The following is a 26,955-nucleotide window of genomic DNA, read 5'->3' as shown; positions in this document are numbered from 1 at the left end:
ACTAAATGTTGTACTCTGTTACACAATCCTCCAAATCAATAGAAGGCTTTTTGTCATCCCTGGCTGTTTGCCATCAATTTTCATTGATCTGAAATATAAACGAGAGCAGCTTTTGAGCTCTGAAATAAAAGTCAAAAACACTGTAAATACTAAGCAATTCAGACTGGAGAGAGAAACACAATTAATGTCTCAGGTTGATAACCTTTCATTAGAACTAGAAAGTGTTAGAAAACTAGCATGTTTTAAATTGCTGCGAAGGAGAGGACAAAAGCACTGAATCATGACAATAAAGGTGGTAAAGGCTATTAAATGCAGATGATCTGACTTTCATTAATTGCTTCACATTCCTGCAGCAGTTCCTCAAGGGAGTCTCCCAGCCTGAATCATCTTTCACTGCTTCACCTATCACCTTCCTTTAATTACAAAACCAGAGGTGCTAATGTTCACTGATGCATTGTCGGACATTCATTCACACTTGCAACTCTTCAGCAAGCGAAGCAGCCTATGCTACATGCAGCAAGACCTAGAGAACACTCAGGCATGAGGGAGCCCAATGAGACAGGAGCTAACTACTTTCATAAACACACGCTTCTGGCTTTTTTCCTTTTCCTCTCCAATTTTGATGAAGGACAGCAGCCTGTACATCGACTATTTATTCCCCTCCACAGACGCTGCTAGACTTGTTGAGTTCCTCCAGCATTTTGTGTGTGTTGCTCCTAACCAACTATCCTTGACATTCAATGGCATTGACACTGCTGAGACATCCCATGTATCTCTATCCTGGGGATCACCAGGGATCAGAAGCTCAACTAATCCCACCACATAAATTTTGTGGCCACCAAAATTTAAGTATCTAGTGGCAAGTGATTCATATGCTGGCATCCTGAAATCTTTCTGCCATTTGCATGGCACAAGGCAGGAGTGTGATGGAATTCTCCCAACCTGCCTGGATCCTACAACTCTGAGGAGGTTTGACCATGTCCAGGATAAAGTTGTCCACATGACTGCTACTACAAAACTGAGGAGGCTTGACTCGATCCAGGATAAAGTTGCCCTCTTGATTGGTGTTCTATCCACCACCCTGAATATTCATTGCCTGCACAGTGTTTGCACGTGCAGCCTCTACACAATGTACTACAGTCATATTCCAGTAGCATCTCCCAAATATGTGATCTCTATCACAATGAACAACAAGGGTTTCAGACGCACAGGAACACAGTAACCTGGCCTGGGAATATGTCATTCTTTTATCAACACCATATCTAAATCTTGGAACATCTTCAGCACTGGGGAAGTACTTTCACTAAAAGAGGTTAATTAGATTGCCATCAATCCCAAGAAGCAAATTCTGGAACTAACTAAAACCGGATTACTAACTACATAAACACAAGGAAGTCTGCAGATGCTGGAAATCCAAAGCAACCCACACACAAAATGCTCAGGAGGTCAGGTAGCATCTATGGAAATGAATAAACAGTTGACTTTTTGGGCTGAGACCCTTCTTCAGAACTGAAAAGGAGGTGATAAACAGGTGAGAAGAGGCAAGAGGCCAGAATGGGAAACAGAGGAAGAGGTGAAATGTTTTTGTACATCGCTGCTTATCGTCAATACGAACAAAGTAAATTAGTATGAATAGCCTTGCTTTGTGCAAGAGTGTGGTTTAGCATACCTAATATTATTGCCTTGAAATTTAATTAGAATATTAGAAAGTTTTTGACAAGAACAGATCATTTGGCCCAACAAAGCTTGTCAAATTCCTATTAACACAGTGTGTTGAAAATACTGTCAAGTTTAGATTTGGGAGTCTCTAAGGTACTTCTCTCAACTCCACAACTAGACAGTTTGTTTCATGTGTCCACAGCTCCCTGTGTAAGGAAATGCTTCCTGACGTTAGTCTATTTCCCGTTAACCAGGCTCCACCTATGGCCCCGAGTCCTTGTTGATGGATTAATTTTGAAGTAGTAGCTGGCATCCACTCTTAACAATTCTGAACACTTCTATCACGTCTCCTCTCATCCTACGTCTACTTAGGCTAAAAAGATTTAATTCTTTCAATCTTTCTACATTGCTCATACCTGCAGACCTGGAATGAGTCTAGTTGCCCTTCTCTGGGCTGTCTTCAGTGCCTCACATCCCCCACACAATATGGAGACCAAAATTGAATGCAGTACTCAAGGTGTGGCCTCACAAGTGCATTACACAGCATTACAGAGGATGTCTCTAGACTTGAACTCCACTGAGTGCATTATATAGCCCAATATTCTATTAGCCTTCCTAACCTCTTCTTTGCAGTGTCTAGACATTGATAGTGAGGAGTCTACCAGGACACCCAAATCCTTCTCATACAGTGCACTTTCTAACTCAAGATCTCCCATGGTATCTAATATTATATCTAATATTTCTACTTCCTCTATGTAATACTTTACATTTTCTTATATTAAATTTTTTTCTGCCATTTATCTGACGACTTCCAGATTTTGTTTAGATCTCACTGTATTGATTCTGCTGCCTGAATGTTATCAGCCCACCCCTTAATTTTGTGTCATCGGCAAACTTTACTAGTTTACTTGTTATGTGCTTATCCAAACCATTAATGTAAATTAAAAACAGCAGCAATCCCTGCAGAACCCCACTTTTAACATCTTCTAATTGTGAAAATGACCCTCTCACCATAACTCATTGTTTTCTGTTTTTGCACCCATTCACACACCTTACCCTGAATCCCTGATTATTAACGTCTTGTGAGGTACCTTGTCAAAAGAAATCCAAAAGTCCAAGTAAATGATATCAACTGCTCTGTCGTTGTCATAAGTTACACAATTGTCTGTCTGTTAGTGAACAATGTTGGCCTAGAAGTTTCCATCAGCATGTCCTCGTGCTTGGTCCTTTCTATCTTCCCTATCTGATACTCCACCACTACCTCCACACCCCGATTAACACTCATTCAAACCAGCATTCTGGCCTTAAGATCCTTCAATACCTACTCAATCTGTTTGTCCAATTGCCCGTGTATTTGTTGTTGCTTTCAGTCAGCCAGCCTAGAATGCAGCAGTTCATGGATATACCATACTGTTTTAAGGCTGCAAGACTCAGAACTGCTTAATATCCGAGAACTATCTGTAGCCCTTTAGTGGAATTGAACTGCCTTCTATCAACCAGATTCTGATCACTCAACAAGCATTGCAAGAGAATAGGATGTAACACTCTGGGAAAGCTTTCACTGCTAATGTAATGGTCTTTCTGTAAAGCCGTGTTTGGGTTATGGCCAGAGATAACGGGTGCTTTGAAATGTGAGCGTCCAATGAGGGAGTGTGTTTTCGTGCTGTGTGCCTGACACCGAGGTGATCTGGGTCTTTTGTTTGGTAAGAGGTTGAGAGAAGAAGACACTAGAAAGGAGTGGACTTGGAGTGGAGCCAGGAGTCGACGAAGCCCAGGGAAATCGATGGAGGATTGGCAAAAGGGAAACCGTGAGCTCCTACTTGTGCACATTACACTGTTTCATTAAAACGGGCCCTTTTCTTTTTTTCTTTACTAACCCTTTAGTCAAATTAGGAATTATAAAGCTCAATTGTTTAATTGTATATGGTGTACAGTCTGTTATTTCATGGTACTGATTTGTAACAGGAGAACACATCACGCAGCATCCACACAAACGGGAGGTTTTGCACTCAATCTCATACGTTTAGCGGGACCAGAGATTGTCTTCCCTGGACTTACGCAGCCGACAGAACCTGAAGATTAAAAGTAGAACAGGCAACATCCTGCAAAATTTCAGTGCTAAGAATTTGTACAAGAGTGTTTTAAGACTGTATGTTTTAACCCTAGAAATTTATTCCTTGCAGTTCAGGAATGAGACACGACAGAAGTGTTTGAAACAAAAGGCAAGTGTACGACAGACAGAAGTGAAAAGCAAACAGGAACTGGAGATTATTATCAGCAGCTGTCACTTTGAACTGGTATTCGTAAATGATGTAGAAGTAGCTTTGCTGTCCAAATTGCGGAGCAGTGGGATTCGCACTAATCGTGGGCTCCTGTAACCTGCAAAGAAAAGTAAAGGTGAATTGGTGCTAGATAAAAAAAATATGCCAGACGTTTCTGCTTCTCTGCCATGGTCTGCTTTATAATAATAACCCCACCTCTTGTGATAAGGCAAACGTGACAAAATGGTTCTTCTTTCCACCTGGAGAAATGGCCTCCTTTAATCTATCAGGACAGAGCAATAACTATTAATCATGAAGAATGCAGATATTGAAATCAATTGGAGGGAAGACAGTGATTATAAAAAAAACTAATGACTGGAATTAAAGAGTCATCAAAACTAGTGACCATGAAAAGAAACAAGCATGGACACAGTAAGAAGGCAAAAATTAGAGAAGGTATAAGTAGAAGAGATGATTAGTTAATAAACACTACAGGAGAGAAATAGAAAATAAATTGGAACTCATCTAAATTGGCTACGTGGAACAGTCCATGTTCCAAGCCCTCCCTGGTAATGCTCCCCAACTCCTTCTGGGCTACATTGACAATTCATGCATTCATCAACTATGCCTCCAATTTCCACTCTGCCCTTAAATTCACTTGGTCCATTACTGACACCTCTCTCCCCTTTCTCAGTCTCTCTGTTGCCATTTCTGGAGTCAAACTGTCTACCAATATCTTTTATAAACCTACCGTTTCCATGGCTATCTTGACTATACTTCTTACCAAGCTGTATCCTGTAAAAAATTCCATTCCTTTTTCCTCAGTTCCTTTCTGATCCCACCTGTTCCCAGGATGAGGATTTCTTTTCCAGGACATCAGACATGTCCTCCTTCATCGAAGACTATCCCTCCTATTGATACTCACTGGCATCTCATCCATTTCCTGGACTTCCATGCTCACTCCATCTTTCTGCCATCTTAACAGGAATAGAATTCCTCTTGTCCTCACCTACCACCCCATGAGCCTCCACATCTAGCCCATCATTCTCCCCAACTCCCGCCATCTTCAACAGGACCCTAACATCAAACACATCTTTACCTCCTCCCCACTCTCAGCTTTCCAAGGGGATTCCCTTGTCCATTCATCCTTCTCCACTTATCTCCCTCCTGCACTTACCTCTGCAAGAGGCTGAAGTGCTACAACTGCCATTCACCTCCTCCCTCACCTCTGTTCAGGGCCCCAAACAATCCTTCCAGCTGAGGCAATGCTCCACCTGTGAATCTGTTGGGATCATCTATCCAGTGCTTCCAATGCAGTCTCCTCTACATTGGTGAAATGCAATGTAGACGGGGGACTGCTTTGTCAAGCACCTCTGCTCAAAATGCAAAAAACAGGATTTCCCAGTGGCCAAACATTTTAATTTTGATCCCTATTCCTGTTCTGACATGTCAATCCATGGCCTCCTCTTCTGCCAATATTCTTATTCTAGCATTTTCCCCCTTCTGTTTCAGTCCTGATTAAGGGTCTTGGTCCAAAATGTTGCCTGTTTATTCATTTCTATAGATGCTGCCTGACCTGCTAAGTTCCTCCAGCATTTTGTATATGTTGCTCTGAATTTCCAGCATCCACAGAATCTCTTGTTTGGAATTCAATTCCATTTCTGACCTTTCATTGCCAATCCAACAGTGGTTCCCGTATTTTGTTGCCATCTAACTTTAGCATGGAAATTTTAGCATTGATCTTTAACTGTATGAGAAGCAAGGGAGACAGGACTGAAGACCTGAGCAGGAAAAAAAAACAAATAGAAGGTCTGACAGGGTGAAAAGGCAGGAGGATCAAGTATAGGGTTCAACAATTTCAAATAATAATTGTGCTCTTGTGGCGACCCACTTCCCAGCGCACTCGAACTGGCTCACAAAGCACACCGCTACACTCTTTTCTTTCTCCTAGAATCATCTCCTGTTTTTTTTTCTTGTTCCATTACCATTCACTTTTGTCCAGCTTCATGGTGAATTGAAATGAACAGTGAGTTTCTTAGCTTGTACGTTGTATTCTCAGAATAAGCAAACTGCAGGAGAAAATGGTAAACCAGTGAAAGGCCAAGTGTAACTGAATATTTCTGGATCCGCAGATATGAGTTTTGGTAAACATATTTTAACCAAGCACACTTCATTTTTCCTTGTCAGAAACGTGCAGAGAGAATTAGGATATCAAAATTCAGATTCAGATTCAGATTCAGTTTACTGTCATTTAGAAACCACAAATGCAATGCAGTTAAAAAATGAGACAACGTTCCTCCAGAATGATATCAGAAAAGCACATGACAAAACAGACTACACCAGAAAATACACATAATGTTTGGCAATCCCCAATCCAGAGTCCGGAGAGGCTGCTGCGTATTAATATCGCGCTACCATTTTAGCATGTTCCCCGGAAACGAGCTCCAATCCAACCAGACAAAACAAGACCAAAAACTAAAGCTACAAGACCTGCACAAAACCACATAGTTACAACATATAGTTACAACAGTGCAAACAACAGCATAATTGATAAAAAAAAAACAGACCATGGGTACAGTAAAAATAGTCCAAAGATGTTAAAAGACTATAAGTTCGAAAGAAATCACCACACAGTTTCCACAAGTCCTCAGGGTCCCGACAGATTCGCCATCCCACGCCAGCGGCAGATGGGAATAACCCCGCTATGGACTTCCACAGCGCCGCCCGACTCAGCCTCTCAGACGCAGCACACAATGAAAGCTCCGTCGAACCCAGCCTCGCAGACGCAGCACACAGTGAAAGCGACCTGACCGCAGCAGACTCCGAGTCCGTCGAACCTCTATGCCTCCGACCAACCCCTCCGGCACAGCTTCTCCGAGCACCATCCTCTGCCGAGCGTGTTAAGATGCCCCACCAATGGCCATCGGCAACACGATCCTAAGGACTGGGGGGCCTGTTCCTCCCAGCAGAGACCCGGACCTCACAGTAGCAGTAGCAACGAAGAAGGTCTTCCTGGATATTTCCAGATGTTCCTCTGTGCTCCCACATCCATTACAGAATTCCCAAGGGTCAGTTGCGTTTACAATGTTTTATGGTACCACAAAATTTTACCTTCAGCTGAACCCAAACCAAATCATTTCTCTTGTCGTCTAGATTACGTCTTATCCTTGTCAACACTTTGTACATACACCAGTCTTCATTGAGGTATCAGTGGTGGAAAGGGTGAGCAGCTTTAAGCTCCTGGATGTCAACATCTCAGAGGATCTATCCTGGGCCCAACACATAGATACAATCATGAAATAGGCATACCAGTGACTCTATATAATTTGGAATTTGAAGAGACTTGGTACGTCACTAAAGACTTTCGCAAACTTCTATAGACTCACAGTGGAAAGCATTTTGAAGTGGTTGCATCATCGCCTGGTACGATGGCTTCAAGGCCAAGCAGAGGATTGCAAGGAGCTGCAGAGGGTTGCAAACTCGGCCACCAGGTTACTGCTGCGGCTCTCAGAATCAGAATCAGGTTTATTATCACCATCTTATATGACATAAAATTTGTTGTTTTGTGACACCCTCCCTACCATCGAGGATGTCATGAAGAGGAAGGCAGCATCCATCATTAAGGACCCTCACCATCCATCACAATCCCTCCTCTCATTACTAACATCAGGAAGGAGGTAGAGAAGCCCATGGACCTGCAATTAATGGAAACCATATAACCATATAACAATTACAGCATGGAAACAGGACATCTCGGCTCTTCTAGTCCGTGCCGAACGCTTACTCTCACCTAGTCCCACTGGCCCGCACTCAGCCTATCCAATTTTACTTTAAATGACAATACCAAACCTGCCTCTACCACTTCTACTGGAAGCTCGTTCCACACAGCTACCACTCTCTGAGTAAAGAAATTCCCCCTCATGTTACCCTTAAACTTTTGCCCCCTAACTCTCAACTCATGTCCTCTTGTTTGAATCTCCCCTACTCTCAATGGAAAAAGCCTATCTATATCAACTCTATCTATCTCCCTCATAATTTTAAATACCTCCATCAAGTCCCCCCTCAACCTTCTATGCTATCAAGAATAAAGACATAACTTGTTCAACCTTTCTCTGTAACTTAGGTGCTGAAACCCAGGTAACATTCTAGTAAATCTTCTCTGTACTCTCTCTATTTTGTTGACATCTTTCCTATAATTCAGTGACCAGAACTGTACACAATACTCCAAATTTGGCCTTACCAATGCCTTGTACAATTTTAACATCCCAACTCCTATACTCAATGCTCTGATTTATAAAGGCCAACATACCAAAAGCTTTCTTCACCACCCTATCAGAATCAGAATCAGAATCAAACTTTAATCGCCAAGCACCTGTGCACATACAAGGAATTTACTTCCGGCAGATGTTGTCTCTCTGCTCATAACAATAATAATGATAAATATAAATGAAAATATAGATTATACATACAGGTAGTGCAATCCAAGTAATAGTTAGCTGACAGTTAACCAGCAGTTAACTGTTCAGCAAAGTGACCGCAGTAGGGAAAAAACTTCTCCAGTGCCTATTAGTCTTAGTCTGGAGGGATCTGAAGCACCTACCAGACGGAAGCAGTCCAAACAGTTCAATCTATCCACATGAGATTCCACCTTCAGGGAACTATGCACCATTATTCCTAGATCACTCTGTTCTACTGCATTCTTCAATACCCTACAATTTACCAGGTATGTCCTATTTGGATTATTCCTACCAAAATATGGCACCTCACACTTATCAGCTTTAAACTCCATCTCCCATCTTTCAGCCCATTCTTCTAACTGACCTAAATCTCTCTGCAAGCTTTGAAAACCTACTTCATTATCCACAATGCCACCTACCTTAGTATCATCTGCATACTTACTAATCCAATTTACCACCCCATCATCCAGATCATTAACGTATATGACAAACAACATTGGACCCAGTACAGATCCCTGAGGCACACCACTAGTCACCAGCCTCCAACCTGACAAACAGTTATCCACCACTATTCTCTGGCATCTCCCATCCAGCCACTGTTGAATCCATTTTACTACTTCAATATCAGTACCTAATGATTGAACCTTCTTAACTAACTTTCCGTGTGGAACCTTGTCAAAGGCCTTACTGAAGTCCATATGGACAACGTCCACTGCTTTACCCTCGTCAACTTTCTTCGTAACCTCTTCAAAAAATTCAATAAGATTTGTCAAACATGACCTTCCACACACAAATCCATGCTGACTGTTCCTAATCAGACCCTGTCTATCCAGGTAATTATATATACCATCTCTAAGAATACTTTCCATTAATTTACCCAGCACTGATGTCAAACTGACAGGCCTATAATTGCTAGGTTTACTCTTAGAACCCTTTTTAAACAATGGAACCACATGAGAAATACACCAATCCTCTGGCACCATCCCCGTTTCTAATGACATTTGAAATATTTCTATCAGAGCCCCTGCTATTTCTACACTAACCTCCCTCAAGGTCCTAGGGAATATACTGTTAGGACTCGGAGATTTATCCACTTTTATATTCCTTAAAAGCGCCAGTACTTCCTCCTCTTTAATCGTGATAGTTTCCATAACTTCCCTAATTGTTTCCCTTACCTTACACAATTCAAATTCCTTCTCCTTTGTGAATATCGAAGAAAAGAAATTGTTCAAAATCTCCCTCATCTCTTTCGGCTCCACACATAGCTGTCCACTCTAATTCTCTAAGGGACCAATTTTATCCTTCACTATCCTTTTGCTATTAATATAACTGTAGAAACCCTTGGGATTTATTTTCACCTTACTTGTCAAAGCAACCTCGTATCTTATTTGAGCTTGTCTAATTTCTTTCTTAAGATTCTTCTTACATTCTTTATATTCCTCAAGCACCTCATTTACTCCATGCTGCCTATATTTATTGTAGATATGTCTCTTTTTCCTAACCAAGTTTCCAATATCCCTTGAAAACAATGGCTCTCTCAAACTTTTAACCTTACCTTTCAACCTAACAGGGACATAAAGATTTTGTACCCTCAAAATTTCACCTTTAAATGACGTCCATTTCTCTATTACCTCCTTCCCATAAAACAAATTGTCCCAATTCACTCCTTCTAAATCCTTTCGCATCTCCTCAAAGTTAGCCTTTCTCCAATCAAAAATCTCAACCCTGGGTCCAGTCCTATCCTTCTCCTTAATTACATTGAAACTATAATTCAGGATTCAGAAACAGCTTTCTCCCCTCTGTCATCAGACTTCTGAACGGTTCATGAAACTGCGAACACTACCTTATTATTAACAAGAGAAAATCTGCAGATGCTGGAAGTCCAAGTAACACACACAAAATGCTGGAGGAATTCAGCAGGCCAGGCAGCCTCAGTGGAAAAGTTGGTGCATTGGGCCGAAACGCTTCAGCAGTTCTGAAATGGTGTCTGTACTCCTTTCCATAGATGCTGCCTGGCCTGCTGAGATCCTCCAGCATTTTGTCTGAGTTACGACCTTATTACTCCCTTTTTTCACTATTAATTCTGTACTTTATTGTAACTTTATGTCCTTGGACTGCACTGTTGCCTCAAAACAACAAATTTCATGTCATATAAGACAATGACAATAAACCTGATTCTGATTCTGAGACTAGCCTGGTAGCTCACAGTTTGTGGCTATACACTGGCGCTCTCCAATAATTGGCTGCTAATGTGATAGTGCAGAGCATCTGTATGTTGAATCAACACTCCTGGTGTCTGCACCACCTTGGCAGAGCCCAGCAATGCTCGGTAGGTCAGGTGTCACGATCTGTGGTAGTCTGCATGGCTTTGGCACCATGCAGTGGGCAGATGGAGACCAAGAGCATGAGTGGGGAGGACAAACTCAAGAAAGGGTTGCTGCGGCTGTTCTTGAAGAACTGATCATCATGTGTGATATCAGTTATTGCAATGATAATTCCGCACATGGTGCAATACGGCTGATTTCTGACCTGGGAGGAAGGTAAAGCAGTGGCATTCCCAGCATGATACTGAGGAACACTGTCTTTCTGAGAGTGTCCAACCCACTAAATGTTCAGCACTGCTCTAGGGCTACACCTCAACAATACTGGTACTTCAGGGCATGACGGATTGCTCTACTATTAGACACTGCAAGTGCATTAGTTATCTGTAATCAAAAGCCATGAAAGCAAGAGCCTGAAAATGCCAGTGATGAGAGCTCTCTTTCACTACAGTACTTAGATCCTGAATGGTTGCTGCCTGTACTTATCACTCCTGATTATGCCACACACTTTTGTAAACATTGTAAGAGGGAAAGTCCATTTCAGAAAAGAATACGGTTCACTAGCATTGGAGAACATTCCACATCCCACTCATGGAGAATGGTAAATATACAGAGACCAACATCGTAGTGTTGAGGAGTAGTGTACAAAGGTGCAACAACAAGATTATGCTGAGTGGGATCCTCAAGGACGATAGATGTAGATTTGTATCATCTGAAAATGTTAGAATAGAACTTCTTTGGGGACTGACAACGATCGAATTAGTTGGACTCTATCAAGCGATCATTAAAGTACATGACATGGAGTGAGTATGTCAGTTACAGCTAAAAGTTAAATAATTGAAGTAAGATTAGTTACAAGTGGATATCGTATTACATTTCATCTTTAATTGAAGATACTGTACTCCATTATTCGAAGACATTTCAATGGAATGCAGTAGATTCTCTATTTAAATATACTAATTTCAGTAGTAAAATATCTTCTGCTAGATGAAGGAAGCACAACAGATTGCCAACTATTGCCTGAAAACAGAAACTCGCAGTTTGTAGCAGGGAACAATCTACTCGTTTTATCTAATTTAATAAATATTTCACTATTAAAAATTATTAAGAGAGCTAACTTAAATTGCAGCACTTTTTAAAATCTTTCACATTACTTGCTTGTACTTCACTATTTTTCTGGATAACAACAAATCTTTCTTTTTCAACTGAAATAGATCTAGCCCAAATATTCTTTGTGCATGGGTTTAGAATATGAGTGTCAGTAAACTTCTCAGCCATAAATTTCTTCATAACTAAACAAAATCCTAAATGTCCCTCCATACTCTCTCATGTAATTTAGCTTTGAAAAGATTAGGTAATTTTGAAATTCAATTCAATGACTTCTTGAGACAAATATTTTTGTTTTTCAATATAATTGATGTAAACTAGTTAAAAAAAGAGAATTCTGGTGTTGGGAGCAAGAGAACAAAGAGTCTATTGATATCCATGGGCTTCTAGTTACAGTCCTTAAACCATGCAGCTTTGTAGCTTTCAAAATCCATTTTGGGTTCTTTTGTGCGTACTAGTTTTGAACTGCCCCACCATCTGTCAAATGCATACATTTTTAATCTTAAATTGTATAAATTTCTGTAGAATAATTAATGAATATGGGACCATCCCTAAATTCATGAAGGAATATTTATGACTTTAGCAAATTAAATATTTAGATCATTTTTTGCAAGAATGTATAACAAGTTGTATAGTGCAGTGTGGAGAATGAAGACATTGGACCCAGCTCATTAATATTTACTGAAAGGAACCAGAGATGGGTTAAGTTACTAATTCAGACATAGTGAATTATTAATGCCACTATTAATTCTACAACCACTGTGTGTTACTTCATATGTCACTGTAAAGGATGATATAATTTTGCCTTCTTGTCTGTTTTTTTTTAGTTTTCTTGAGCACTCAGCATGCAAAATATTGTAGGGCAGGCTGCTGTAGGAGTGCTGTTTCTGTGGACAACCTGCAGAGTCACAGCCAGACCAGGTAAAGCTTCTATTTCTGTGCTTTTAACTGATATATTTTGCATGGGTTACATCTCTCTTTTTCTCCCTCTCCATGCATTTTCAGGAAAGTACCTTTCTGAACATTAATAAACCAAGTTCTGCTTAACTTACAGCCAATGGAACCAAAAGTACAAATTTTAGAGTATATTGACCACAAGTGTATGATGTCAAGGAAGATACCCCAAGCATGAAGAATATATATATAAATGGAAGTTCTTTTCATTTGATTGTAAAAGGAATAATGTCTGTTTGTTGCAATAAACCAAACTGAGCACAGGAAAAATGAAGGAACCTGCAATCTTCTGAAAGGCTTTGATAGCAATAGCACTTGGCCATTTTAAACATGATTATCATGCTTTGTTAACATTGAAGCAAATTGTGTGCATAATTATATTTTTTTGCTTTGTTTTTGTCCTACCAGGAGTTAAATGTGGTGGGATCCTATCTGCAACAAATGGGAATTTCTCCAGCCCTAATTTCCCAGGATATTATCCATATGAGACCGAATGTACTTGGCTGATTGTTGTTACAGAGGGCTCCTCCATTCTGCTCACATTCCAGCATTTTGACCTTGAATTTCACACTCACTGTGAATATGATTACCTCAAAATCTATAATGGAGTATCTGGGGACGAGGGAAATCTCCTGGGCAAATTCTGTGGAAAAGCTTCTCCTCCTCATTTCTCCTCATCCTGGCATGTGATGTCGATCATTTTCCGCTCAGATAGGCATGTGGCCAGCCACGGATTCGCTGCTTCATACAGCAAAGGTTTGACCAATTTGTAATCTTATTTGCAATGTTTAACTTTTAGATTTAAATGGTGAACATTTCTTTTGATCTAGTATGTCAGAATTTCAACAATTTTGCTAGATGGTGATATAGTGAACATTAGACCAATGATATCCCAGAATTTACTGAAAAACAGATGTTGTTATGAATGTGTGTTGCTGATAAACAGATGTTGTTATGAATGTGCGTTGCTGATAAACAGATGTTGTTATGAATGTGTCTTGCCAGCAATCAGTGGAAAGGAGAATATATCCATTGAACTTCAAAATTGCATGTTGGTCCAGTATCAACTATTCTGCTATTGACTTTCTGAACTTTCCTGTTATATTTACACAGTAATTTGATTTTAAATCTAGCGATTAATAGGTAAAATCACTGTTAACAATATAATGATAGTTGACAATTTAAATTCAGAGACACTTTGTGGAGTCTCATTTCATCAGGTTATGAAGTGATCCTAGAATTGTTTAAAATGTCAAAATTTACATTTGCTTTTTTTTCTTACATTTGCTTTCCACCTCATTTCCTTAAAATCACTTTTTCCTCTTGTAAGTTTATTTATGCATCTTAATTTACACACAGTTCAATGTAGCTTGTATCTCAGTTCATCCTTTATTTATTTCACAGTCCCTAAATTTCATCAGTTTCTCGTCAAAGATCCCCATGCCCAGTTCCCCTTGCTAAGCTGTGGTTTTACACTTTTCCAATAATTTTACGGACAAAATTTGTTCTGATATGAATGGTGCAGAAATGAATCAGATTATGAGATGTTTACACCACTGGCCAGTATCTAGTGACATGGAGTAGAAGGATCTAGTTTGAAGAATTTACTCTGCCGCTGGACTCCTGTCCACAGCACTACTTTGCAGGATGCAGAGTGGAGCCCAAAGAGCAGAATTAGTCAATCTTAGTCTTTTATGATACATTTAACGGGAAATTTTGGAGAAGTAATTTGACTGTTACTTATATCCACACAAACCCAATAAGTAAATCTTTGAGTAGGTGAGACCTTTTTGTCATTTCCTCTCTCCAAACATGCAAGATTCCACTCCAATATTCATATAGTTTTAGCAGTTCCTGATGTTGGAATGCCAATAAGCAAAAAGGTGGACTACAAACTGACTGCAAATTACAATCAGGTGTCCAAGTTCTCTACCCTTGCTCCTTGGGCGGAACCAAACCAAGCATTCAACTGGTTATTTCTCCAAGACAGCAGTTGGATGGGGCCTTGATACGGGATTGAGATAAAATATCAGGAAGTGATTTGCATGAACGAAAATGAAATATTGAATGAACTTTAAAATTTCTTGGATTCACATTGATGTTTCAGTTATGCTGCTTACAGATGTATGCGGAGGAGTGTTAACGGGTCTGTCTGGAGTGCTGTCTAGCCCGGAGTACCCAGATAATTACCCTAATAATGCAGAGTGCCGCTGGGTTATTCGCGTCTCTAATCAATCAGTGATCAATCTGATCTTCTACGATTTTCATCTGGAGAGTAATGAGGATTGTAGCTTTGACTATGTGGCCATGTTCGATGGATCCAGCATGAATACCAGACACTGGGGTCATTATTGTGGTGGGACAAAACCTCCAGCTATCATTTCCAGTGCCCATGAACTACTTGTTGTTTTTAAATCAGACTTCAACATTGGTGCAAAGGGCTTCAAAGCATTTTATTTTTCAGGTAATATGTATACTGTATATAAAAATGATAGTTGTATTTAAGAAAGTTTCAAACTATTTTGATAATGGACCACTTTTTAGTATTTTCCTTCTTTTCAAGTTCATTTTAAAGCCTGTTTAAGAATTGCCTATTGAAGGCCTTTAGAGTGATTATTAGTTCCCTTTCCTTCTTCCGCTCTATTTCCACTGATGTTAATTGTGCTTTGAAAGCTCAACATAATGAAAAGTTTTAACGTATGATCTTGTCAACATCTACATTTTTAGCATCCCTCAATATTGAGTGACATATGTAACTGGAGTAATATAGTAAACATTGGGAATTTAATCTATAACTAGGGGCAAACCAAACTAGCAGTAATGGCATGAAGAATAAATTTATGGAGTGTATATAAGATAATTTTCTAGATCAGTATGTTGATGGACCAGTGGAGTAGATGCTATTTTAGTTCTAGCATTGTGCTAAGAGATAGAGTTAAATAACAATAGCAGCTAAAGGACTTTAAGGTAATAGTGATCATAATAAGATACAATTTTAAATAAGGTTAAAAGTGATTTACTTCTATCCAAAACCACAGTCCTAAATCTAAGCAGAGCAAACAGCAAGGTGGTTTGGCTGTACTAGATTGGAAATCTGTCCTTAGAATATAGCAGTAGACAGGGAATAGTTAACATATAAATAAGTAATAATCTGAAGAGATATTGCAGATGCTGGAAATCTTGAGCAACAGACACAAAATACTGGAGCAAATCAGTAAGTCAGGCAACGTCTTTGGAATGAAACAAACATTCCCTGTTATGGGCGGAGATGAAGGCTTTCATTCCAAAATGTCGATTGTTCATTACCCTCCATAGATGCTGCCTGACTTGCTGAGTTTTTTCAATATTTTGTGTGTGCTGCTAAAAAAGTAATACATTGCTTATAGCAAATATATATCCTTTTAAAACACAAAAGAAGAGGAAATGTACATCAGCCACAGGTGACTGGAGATGTAAAAAACAGTTTAGATTAAAAGAAAAAGGTTATAGTGTTGCTGAAGGGTCTCGGCCTGAAACATTGACAGTGCTTCTCCTTAAAGATGCTGCCTGGCCTGTTGTGTTCCACCAGCATTTTGTGTGTGTAAAATTAGGAAAATGTCAGAATTCAACAGTGGAAGGGAAAGGTAGAATATGAGAATAATCCAGTCAGAAACATGAAAAGGGACCATAAAAGCTTCATAAATATGTAAAAAGGATGTGATTACTGTAGGATAATGTTGATCCTTTGCAGAATGAGAAAAGAGAACCTTATATTGGAAAATAAGGAAATAGCAGAGCACTTTTGTATTTGTTTTTATAGGAGACATTAAAAACATGGAAATATTGGAAAACTACAGGACAATAGAGAATGGGAGGTAAAATAAATCAGCATTGGTGAAGAAAGGAATGGAGAAATCAAAGAATTCACATCCCTGAATCCATGTCCCAGAATTCTAAAAGAGGTTGCTATGGAAATAGTGGATGCATTGTTTGTCATCTTCCAAATCTCCACAGATTCTAGAATGCTTTCCACAGGCTGAAAAGTTACTTTGCTACTTAAGAAAGAAGGGAGAAAGAAAATGAGAAATTGCAGACCATTTAGCTGACATTGGTAGTAGAGAAAATGTCAGAATCCTTTAAGTCATAACATTCAGCAGAGTCAATATAAATATGTGAAAGGAAAATCTGTTGAATTCTCCTGATGTTGTGACCACCAAAATAGCCAAGGGAAAACCAGTGAATAGTATTTATTTAGATATTCAGAAGGCCTTTGTCCAGGTACAAGTGATTATTAAACAAAATTAGTGCAGCCGGGGGATTGAGAATTGTACATTAGTCTGCATTCAGAATTGATTACCAATGGATAACTGAATGTAGGTTGAAATTGATTATTTTTAGTATGTTCGTCTGTAACTGATAGTACATTCCAGGAGTTGGTATTCATACCCTGGCTAATTATAACATACTTAAGTGATTTAGACGAAGGGTCCAAGTGATATGTATTCAAGTCTTTGCCAGCAGAGAAACGGAAAGGACATTGCATAGGGACGGCAGATGAACTCTTCAGACATCTTTCATTCATAAAACCGCCTTTCAGCAAAGTTGATTCTTGCCTTCCTGATAAACAATTTTTCCTTTAAGATTTCTTAACTCAGAACAAAATTCATTTATCAGTTCAACTTGACAACTGTTCCTGCTTTAGAGAAGCCTGTCCTAACAACTCTCTCAAATTGTTTAAAAAATATGAGGAGTCTTGCCTGTTTAGCAAACTTTTCCAACCATTCTCCTACTTTTTCTATCAAGTTCTGCAAGATATTAGAAAAGAAACATATTTCTACACAACTTACTGCTACATTGAATCTTCCTACAGTAAGCTATTGAAATAAACTTAATTTCATAAAAGAAAATTGAAATACTTACATCCTGTAGTATTTCTTTCTTCTTATAATTTCAGGGTTTTAAGACTTCTCACCTCTTGCTGTATTGGTATTACCCTCAATAATTTGCTCCCACATTTATATTTTCCAAGGCTACAAGGAATGATGCCGTGAGAAATTTAAATGTGACTTGTTTCTGGGAGTGATGTACCGAGGTTATTTTTTTTCTCAGCTTTTCGCAGTAATTCCGGAAAACTCCAGCAGAACACAAGGAGAAATAGTGGAAATCCAACTTTCAAAAGAGTGAACATTCCTTTTTCTACTTTGAACACGATGACCTAACCAAAAAGTGGGTTGGAACTTCAGAAAGGTTTGGTAGCATTAGCTCCTTGGGATCCAATGCACATAAAGCAGTTTGCAGCATGAGTGAGACACACTAATCTCTGGAAGGTCAGGTATTGGATACTCTTGGAGAGCAGAGACAGGGACAGAAGATGGGTGTCAACAGGTTAGGCCAGTAGTTAAGACCTTCGAAGAGATCTGTATGAATAACGTATGATTGTAATTGGTTTATTATTGTCACATGTAACAAGATACAGTAAAAAGCTCATCTTGCATCCTGTTCATACAGATTACACAGTGCACTGAGGTAGAACAAGAACAATGCAGAATAAAGTGTAACAGCTATACAGAAAGTTCAAAGCAGGTAAAGGATAAGGTGCAAGGTCATAGCGAGGTAGATTGTGAGGTGAAGAGTCCTTCATACTGTACAAGGGAACTATTCAGTAGCTTTTTAACAGTGGGGTAGAAGCTGTCCTTGAGCCTGGTGGTACCTGCTTTCAGACTTTTGTATCTTCTACCTGATGGAAGTAGGGAGAAGAGAGAAGGTCTGGGGCGGGTGAGGTCTTTGCTCATGCTGGCTGCGTTACTGAAGCAGTGAGGAGTGTAGACCATAGGACAACAAATCAGGGTGGCTGCTGTATTCAGGAAGCTGAAAGCATAATGACCAGATGGCAGGGAAGGAGTGGAAGGTAATGTTGTGGTTAAAGGATGTAACTTTTGGGTTCCAATATCTATACAACCTCTTTTTAGTAAAATCCCTGCAGGGCCTGCCTGATCACTTGGTGCTCCTCTTCCTCTCCCTGACCCTTATTCTAATGCAGGCGACCTTCAGCGAGTAACAGTGAGAGGTAGCAGAACCGGAGCATCAGAAATAAACAGTTAGGCTACGATACTTTATGCTCTAAAAACATATAGTGTGTGATACTTCACTACCTGACAGTGAAGTACGTGATGCTTTACTGTGATATGCAAGTCACAGGACTAATTTCAATGTTGACATAGGGAGTTCATGCCGGGAAAGCAATTAACCTTATTTAAACAATCCCTTACCTTAAAAGTTTACCAACCAATGGCTCGTCATAGGGCTAATTCTTCCTATTCCCAGATACAACAGTTTACAGTATGTCAGTACCAGGTAGTAGCCAGGGTCTGGTTTTGTTCAGTGTTGAAGTGTATAAAGTGATGATTTATTTGCAGTTTCTATTTTCTAACATTTATCATTTATGTTTGTCATATTTATTCCAGGTGAGTGTCAACAGGTCTTCACAGCCATTAAAGGGAATTTCTCCAGCCCTCGCTACCCAAACATTTATCCTAATAATATCAATTGTCACTGGACAGTCCAACAGCCTCTAAGTTACAGGATCAAGGTTAACTTAATTGATTTTGAGCTGGAGGACAGGGATAGCCTGAGTGATGCCTGCGATTATGACTTTCTGGCAATCTTTGATGGAGACAGTGAGACTGACACACTGCTGGGAAAATGGTGTGGTCATAACTCACCTCCTTCTCTGTTGTCCAATGGGAACAGACTTTTGTTTGTGTTGTCGGCTGACAGGAACACAGCTTCTCGTGGCTTCCATGTATCCTACAGTGGTGGTAAGTTAGGAGTTCGTCATGGCATAAAGTCATTAGCTGTGTGCAGTCTGAGTTCTGATCCAGTATTTCTATCTTGTAGGTTTACTTTGCAGTCAAGACAATCAGGCATGGAAATTCTTGGTGACACTCTTGGGCACCTTTGTTGTGATGTGTATATTTTCACAATTTAATACAAAATACTATAAATGATACACTATGATGTATAATAAAAATACACTATCAGAATCAGAATCAGAATCAAACTTTAATTGCCAAGTACCTGTGCACATACAAGGAATTTACTTCCGGCAGTTGTTGTCTCTCTGCTCATAACAATAATAATGATAAATATAAATGAAAATATAGATTATACATACAAGTAGTGCAATCCAAGTAATAGTTAGACAACAGTTAACCGGCAGTCAATTGTTCAGCAAAGTGACCGCAGTAGGGAAAAAACTTCTCCAGTGCCTATTAGTCCCATGATTAGTTTTCTTGGTTACAGATTCAATCTAATTATTATTGGGTCTGCAAACCTCTTAAAAAAAAGTCCCAAATTTTTACAAGCAATAAGGCTGTAACAAGAAAAGAAGATACAGTAGACTAATACTAATATCTCTTGAATCCATGGGAACTGGTACACAAAAGTTAACAATAATAAATTACATTGTATCAAGTATTTTCATGTCTCCTTATCACTGCACCTGTGGCCAACACCCTTTTTTCATATTGTACTCAGTTGTTTGAGTTTTTGAGGCTATAGTCTTGTGCATTTTTTAAAAGAATGTCAATGTTTTAATTTCTCTCCGCTTTTCTTCCCCATTCATGTTGTATGCTCCAGCACAGGCTACCCTCATTTCCTAACCTAGTTATTCACTTTTCAGATGTGCACCTGTGGAAGAGAGTGGAAAACTGTACAACTGTGAGTGAATCATAACAGAGCATGATCTGTCCTTTTGTCTACACTTCAGGCTGCGTGTGTATGCTTTCCAATTATACACCAAGCAAGAAAGGGAGAACTGACGACGTATTTTACTCCCTCTGCTGCATTATGGAATACATTGAGGTCATCTCTGCTGGGTCCTGGCAGAGATGAACTGATGTCATTGTGATTGGTCCAGGGACCTTCTTGGTTTGTACAGCTCATTTGCCAACAGTCCTATTGGCACATAAAGCAGGACGTTCAACAGATGTAGGTTCACTGGACAGTTCGTTTACCAACTGAATGACTGAGTATAACAGGCAGAGTCGTCTGTCTTTTTTGAGGATTATTCTATGTAACAGATGCAACCATAGCTACTTAATATTAACGGACTTTTTATCTTTTACCTATTTTAGTCGTTCCCATGAATGTCAGCTGCTCTAGAACAGATTTCCAGATTCTGATAGCTGTGCAGGCTCTTCCTTCACTCAATCGTAATAGCATTTATCTTGGAAGGCCCGGTTGCATGGCACAGGTAATCGGCTCAACATTCAAGATAATTTCACGGTTTGATGCCTGCAGAACAAAGACACAGGTAATTAATGAGAATAAACTGAGCCAAAGGTCAAATATACCTTTATGTCATATAAGAGCATTGAGCTCTTTGCTAGTGAAAAGGAAGCCTTATTGATTAATCTCACTTCCCAACCCTTTAGGTATAAACCTTAAATTGGTCATCCTAGAAGATTTTTCATGTGATGAGAGTTTCTGCCTTAGGGTACCTTTTCAGGAAAGATTTCCAGATTTACACTACTTTCCTGAATGGCTTGCTAATCCTTTTACCAATTAACATATCTGTTTCCCCTGGTTATTGAAATCTCATCGAAGAGGAACAGATCCTTCCTTTTCACTGTGTCAATATCACTTATAATTTTTTGCGTCTCAGTTTTAACCTGGACTGTCTTTCTTCATAACTATCTTTCTTCTAGTCCTGTTAAGATTCTTGCAGAACTCTTCCTTCTCAAGTGTCATCACATTCTTCCCTAAGTATGGTGACCAAAGCTGTACACTGTATTGTAACTTTTACCTTACATAGCTTTAGCATGATGTCCTTACTCCTGAACTGATAAAAACAAATATTCTACCTGCCTTTCCTTCTCTCAACATCTGATTATATGATGGAATGGGTTTGAGTGGCTAGTTTTTGCTCCTAGTTCAAATATTCATATCAGTGTTATCTACAGAAAGTAGTTGAAAACTTGGTCCTTATTTCAGTTTTCACTTTGCAGAAAATTAAGAATGCCACCATTTTTGTGAACATTTTGTATATACGTTTTCCTGATGGAACACATGGTGACACCCAGGAATATAAGATGCAGTGTAATGTCAAAACCAAAGCAGCTTCGTACAACATCATCACAGACACCGAACTGTATCAACTCCAGCAGATGGCCGTGAATTTGGAGGATTCAAATTCTGAAGAATCAAAGGTGGTAGATGGACCTGATGTTTCAAGGATGCAAGATACCAGTGACATTGTCTTCATTGGTATTTGTGTTTTGGCAGGACTTCTGATGTTGATTGCTGTCATAGGACTGGTTCTGCTGTAGGGGTATGAGGCAATCACAGGAGAAATGGGTGCAAACAAGCCTTTGGAGAGCAACCGTAAACACAGGTGCTAGAAATTTTCAGACACACACACACACACACACAGACACACACACACACACACACACACACACACACACACACACACACACACACACACACACACACACACACACACACACACACACACACACACCTACCTGGTGGAACTCAGCAAGTCATGCAGGGTCTATGGAAGGGAATAAACAGTTGAAGTCTTGGGGCCAAAGCCCTTCATCAGGACTCATCAGGTCCCGATAAGAGCCGGGAACATCAACTGTTCATTCCTCTCCATAGATGCTGTCTGACTTGCTGAGTCCCTCTAGCATTTTGTGTGTGTTGTTCAAGAAAACAACTATTTGAAATGCAAATATTAATTTTTTCTCCCTCAGAGGTGCAGGACATCAGTAATTTCCATTTTCCATAAAGTTCTTCTCTGTTGCTCATTTCTAAAATTTTGAACAATGCATAAAGTGGATGGGTCTGTGTAAGCTGCTTTATAGAGCATACTGGTTGTTTTTTAATTCTCATTCTTGTCTTTCTTCTCATATCCCTTCAATATCTCTTCCTTCAATTACCTCTCCTGGATTCACATATTCTGGATATGTGCTGTTTCAGGCAGTACATTCATTCAAATCCTAATCACTCATTTTGAAAAAAGATCAGTTGCCACATGGTTCTTTTAGCAATTACCTTATATCTATGCCCTCTGGTAATCAATTCTTCCACCATTGGAAACAATATCTGAAACAAAACTGTTCATGGTTTTAAACTTTGCTCTGTGTCTCCAAGGATAGCAGCTCTTTGGTTTATTTCTCATTGAAGTGGGTCAATTTTTCACTCAATAGCCTGAATCAGATCTTACTGAAAAGGCAGTTAAGATTCACCCACATTGGAGTCATATTGTTATGCAGACCAGGTATGGGAACAAGATTATTTTCCTTGCAAGATGTTAGTAAACTAGACAGAATTTTACAACAATCCAATAGTTTCATAGCATATGTTACAGAGACTATCTTTAATTCTCGACTTGGATATTACTTGAATTTACTATAAATTCTCCAGCTTCTATAGTGAGATTCAAACCTGTGTCTCAAGATCAATATTCTGGAACTCTGACCTCCAGTCCAGTGGTTTAACTACAGTGTTCATACAAACATATAACAGATACATTTGCAATCCTCCTTTTGCAAGGAATAATGAGGCAGAGTTGCAGCTATAATAATGGGATCATACTGTAAGTGCACAGAGAAACTTCTTCAGCAAGTTTATTCTGTGTGCCTTGCATTACTTTATAGCAGTCATTAAATTGCAAAAGGATTCAGGAAAGTTTAGTAGCACCACCACATAAATGATGCTGGCTAGACAGTACATCCCTTCAAACAATTGAGACTGCAGCAGATGCATTGCACTGTTACACCAACTTTTTGATTTATTCCTCTGGGGACAGGTTAGCTAACAGCCTTTATTACAAGCTCTGATATCTACTTACTTGAAAGCATTCTGTTGTAACCTGTTTTAATCATACCTGTAAGCAGACATATGAAAAATGTATCTAACACAGGGGTGGTTGTCTTCCTTTCTGCTTTTCACAACACCACTATTTTATTTTTGTGACACCATCTGAGCTGGTAAATTTTGAATTTAATTTTGTTATATTGAAGAGGAGGAAGATTTATCACCTTGCTAATGTTTTTTTTTAATCAGAACTGTATTTGCAATGCTGTTGAAGCTTGTTGCTTGTTTTTACAGATTGGCCTCCATTTGCTTTAGTTTTTATTCTCTGGAAGAACATTGCTTTTATGGTTTGTAGCCTTATAGAATGCACAACTGCTGTCTAGACAAATAAGATTCTGTTAACGATGGAGATCTAACATAAATGTAAATCAAAACTAGAATACTCAGCATTTCAGGCAACAGTTGTATAGAGAGAAACAGACTTAAAGCTTCTGGTGAGACCTGATATAGATTGGGAGACCATTTTGCCAAGCACCTACCAGAAAAAAGCGGGATTTCCCTGTTGCCATTCACTTCCCATTCCCATTCCAACATGTCAATCCATGTCCTCATGGATTGCCACAATGAGGCCACACTCAGGCTTATAATCCATCTGGGTAGCCTCCAACCTGATGGCATGAAGACCGATTTCTCAAACTTCCAGTAATTGCTCCCTTCTCACCCCACCCCCATCTTCACCATTCCCATTCCTGTGTCCCTCTCTCACCTTATCACCTCCCGTTGGTGCTCCTCCCCCTTCCCTTCTATCCTCTCCTATCAGATCCCCACTTCCCAGTCCTTTATCTCTTTACTTCAACACCAGCCCCTCCCGCTTTCACCTATTACCTACTACCTTGTACTTCTTCCTCCTCTCCTCCACTTTCTTACTCTGACTTCTCATCTTCCTTTCCAGTCTGAAACACCATCTGTTTACTCTTTTCCATAGATGCTGCCTGGCTTGCTGCATTCCTCCGGCATTTTGTGTGTGTTGCTTTGGATTTCCAGTATCTGCAGATTTTATCTCGTTTCTTAAGGCTTCTGGCAAATGACCTAAAAAAATAGAGAGACGTGAAGGAAAGGGAAGGAGCGCAGCAATGAGAAAGAGGATTTGAGCGAAGGAGACTGAAGGATAAAAGTGAATCTTAAAGTAGACACGGTGAAGGAGATGATAGTATGGCTTAAAAGAAATAAAGAATGGGTCTAGAGAAGATATAAAGAGCAGAGTAAATATTTGATATTGTTGAATTCAATATTACATCAGTATTGAAAGATGCAGTTCAGTATTTTGATCTTTTGTTGTAGTTCATTGGAACAGAATGTGAGGTCAAAGAGAGAAAGGTCAGAGTAGGAGTGGGACGGAGAATTAAAAATGATGGACCGCTGAAGGTTTGGGGTCACTTTATGGTCACACAGTCCAAAGGTTAGTACACAATGAGCAGTGAACACAGTACAGGTCCCTCAGGTTACGAAAGGCAGACTTATGTAGACGAGCTTCTGTAATATTATTAAATTCAGAAGTCCAATGTATATATGTACATTTGTTCCTGTGAATGGCAGAATTATTTTTCCCTCCCTCTCCACTTCTAGTAATTGTTCTCCCTAATGGGTCTTATGTGGTTTTGATGCCATGCATTACTACACTGTGGAAGTATTGTCATGTGTTTGATATTTCAGTAGTATTTGAGTACTATGGTGAATATATTGTTTGATTGAGCATTTGTTGTCGTTTAAATAATTCATTGCGTGTTATATGTAAAGGTATGTGAATGGCATCCATCATCACACCACTACATCATTGGTGCGCACCCTGCTAAAAGTAAAACAAAACTAAGACACACATTTCTCGGCTCCGTGTTTTTCTTTCAATTAATTTTATGATTTGGAGTTACAAAATGAGTGGGTCCAGGAAGAAAATAAGTATAGTTACCACTTTGACTGTTCTTTTCTGTCTATGGACAACATTGGCTTATGAACATCTATAAAAATGGAGCTTGTTTGTTACCTGGGTACAGCCTGTATACTAAGTTAAATGTACAGGTAAGGGTTTTATTTTGAAAGGGTATTTGGGATCAGGGAAGGAGGAGGTTAAAGTGAAACTAATTGTACAGAATGGTGTCATGGAAAGTGAGGAGCTGTGTTTTTCTTCAAAGTCATTCATTCCCTGCAAAGGCCAACATTTTTGCTAAACGCTAATAGACGTAGGAGGCTTGAAAAATTGCATAGTTGCTTTGTTGGGATGTTCTCAGATCGATAATATAGGTGTCTGAATGCCAATCCAATAATTTAGCCTCTATGTTATCACACTTAGAATCAGAATCAGATTTATTATATATTGTGAACTTGTTGTTCTGTGCTCCCAAGTGCTTGCAAGATGGATTGAACATACTTTGCAAAAATGAGAGCTTTGCTGGGAATTTTTCTTAGTGTGTCGCACCAGACAGTCAGCCATTCTTGTCTGGTGCGTGATGTCAGGATTGGTCTCCTTTTGGATTAACTGGGTCATGGTATGAACGTTCCTGACTTGACCCTTGTTTTTTTTTAAAGTGGCTATCTCAAAGCTCGACCCGGCATGGATGGAGCGCGTGCTCAGGGTGGCCTGACTTGGATTCGAACTCGGGAGCTTTCACTCTGGAGTCTGGCACTGATGCCATTGCGCCACCAGCCGGCCACTGGGAAATTGTAAACTATTCATGTGACAGCTGACACAGGCATTATCCATTGGAAGTAAATAGGAAAAGATTGGAAAAGGGGAGAAAACAAAAATGAATTGGTACCAGGAAGAAAACAGTTCCAAAGCATTGCTGTAAGAATGGTTCTACAAGAGTAATATTGCTTGTGGAGTTTGGGAAGGAAGCAAATATGGCGACATGAGGTTCAAATTGAGGTTAGAGGCAACAGACAGATCTCTAGGTGAGCTGTGAAGGAGTACCTTGACTTTAGCTTCATATATAGTCTCAGAATCATTGTACAGAAGAGATATGAAGAAGAAACAGAGTCACATTCCCACCAAGATGTAATCTGACAAAATTAATGCCGCTCTGTTAGTAGGTTTAATGTTAAATAAATATGTATGTATAAACAGAGAAGTGTGAGAAATAAATTAATTGGATTATAGTCCAATTCTTTTGAGAAATAGTACATCATGTGTATTTCAAAAATTCAGCTAGATATGGATAATTGGAAATTGCTCACAAACAAATACACTTAGGTATAAGCACAATTTAGGACAACAAACATAATAATTAAAACAGCTGAGAGATTAATTAGGAAGAAGATTTTTGCTGATTGTCCAACTAATGTGAAAGGCTTTTTCAGTTGACAGTCTTGGCAGAAAATTTAAGTATTTTCGGACAA

General features: G+C 39.4%; 1 protein-coding gene across 1 annotated transcript; it reads left to right on the top strand.

The window, feature by feature from the left end:
• Positions 1 to 12,602: 12,602 nt before the first annotated feature.
• Positions 12,603 to 22,067, top strand: cdcp2 (CUB domain containing protein 2). Its single transcript, XM_059983622.1, has 6 exons — positions 12,603 to 12,726; positions 13,168 to 13,515; positions 14,882 to 15,223; positions 19,203 to 19,556; positions 20,874 to 21,052; positions 21,747 to 22,067. The coding sequence occupies exons 1-6, from the start codon at positions 12,651 to 12,653 to the stop codon at positions 22,065 to 22,067; spliced, it is 1,620 nt and encodes a 539-aa protein (XP_059839605.1). The 5' UTR covers positions 12,603 to 12,650.
• The last annotated feature ends 4,888 nt before the right edge of the window (positions 22,068 to 26,955 follow it).

Source organism: Hypanus sabinus, chromosome 11 (assembly GCF_030144855.1).
Source record: "Hypanus sabinus isolate sHypSab1 chromosome 11, sHypSab1.hap1, whole genome shotgun sequence".
Taxonomy (NCBI): Eukaryota; Metazoa; Chordata; class Chondrichthyes; order Myliobatiformes; family Dasyatidae; genus Hypanus; species Hypanus sabinus.
The sequence above is the reverse complement of the archived record's forward strand: the minus strand, read 5'-3'. Positions and strand labels throughout refer to the sequence as shown.

What these genes read in the sequence shown, in the direction of transcription:
- cdcp2 (XM_059983622.1), top strand. Translation starts at nt 12,651, where the DNA reads ATGCAAAATATTGTAGGGCAGGCTGCTGTAGGAGTGCTGTTTCTGTGG. An exon ending in CGCTGCTTCATACAGCAAAG is followed by an intron (nt 13,516 to 14,881) that starts GTTTGACCAATT and finishes TGCTGCTTACAG; the next exon opens with ATGTATGCGGAGGAGTGTTA. An exon ending in CAAAGCATTTTATTTTTCAG is followed by an intron (nt 15,224 to 19,202) that starts GTAATATGTATA and finishes TATTTATTCCAG; the next exon opens with GTGAGTGTCAACAGGTCTTC.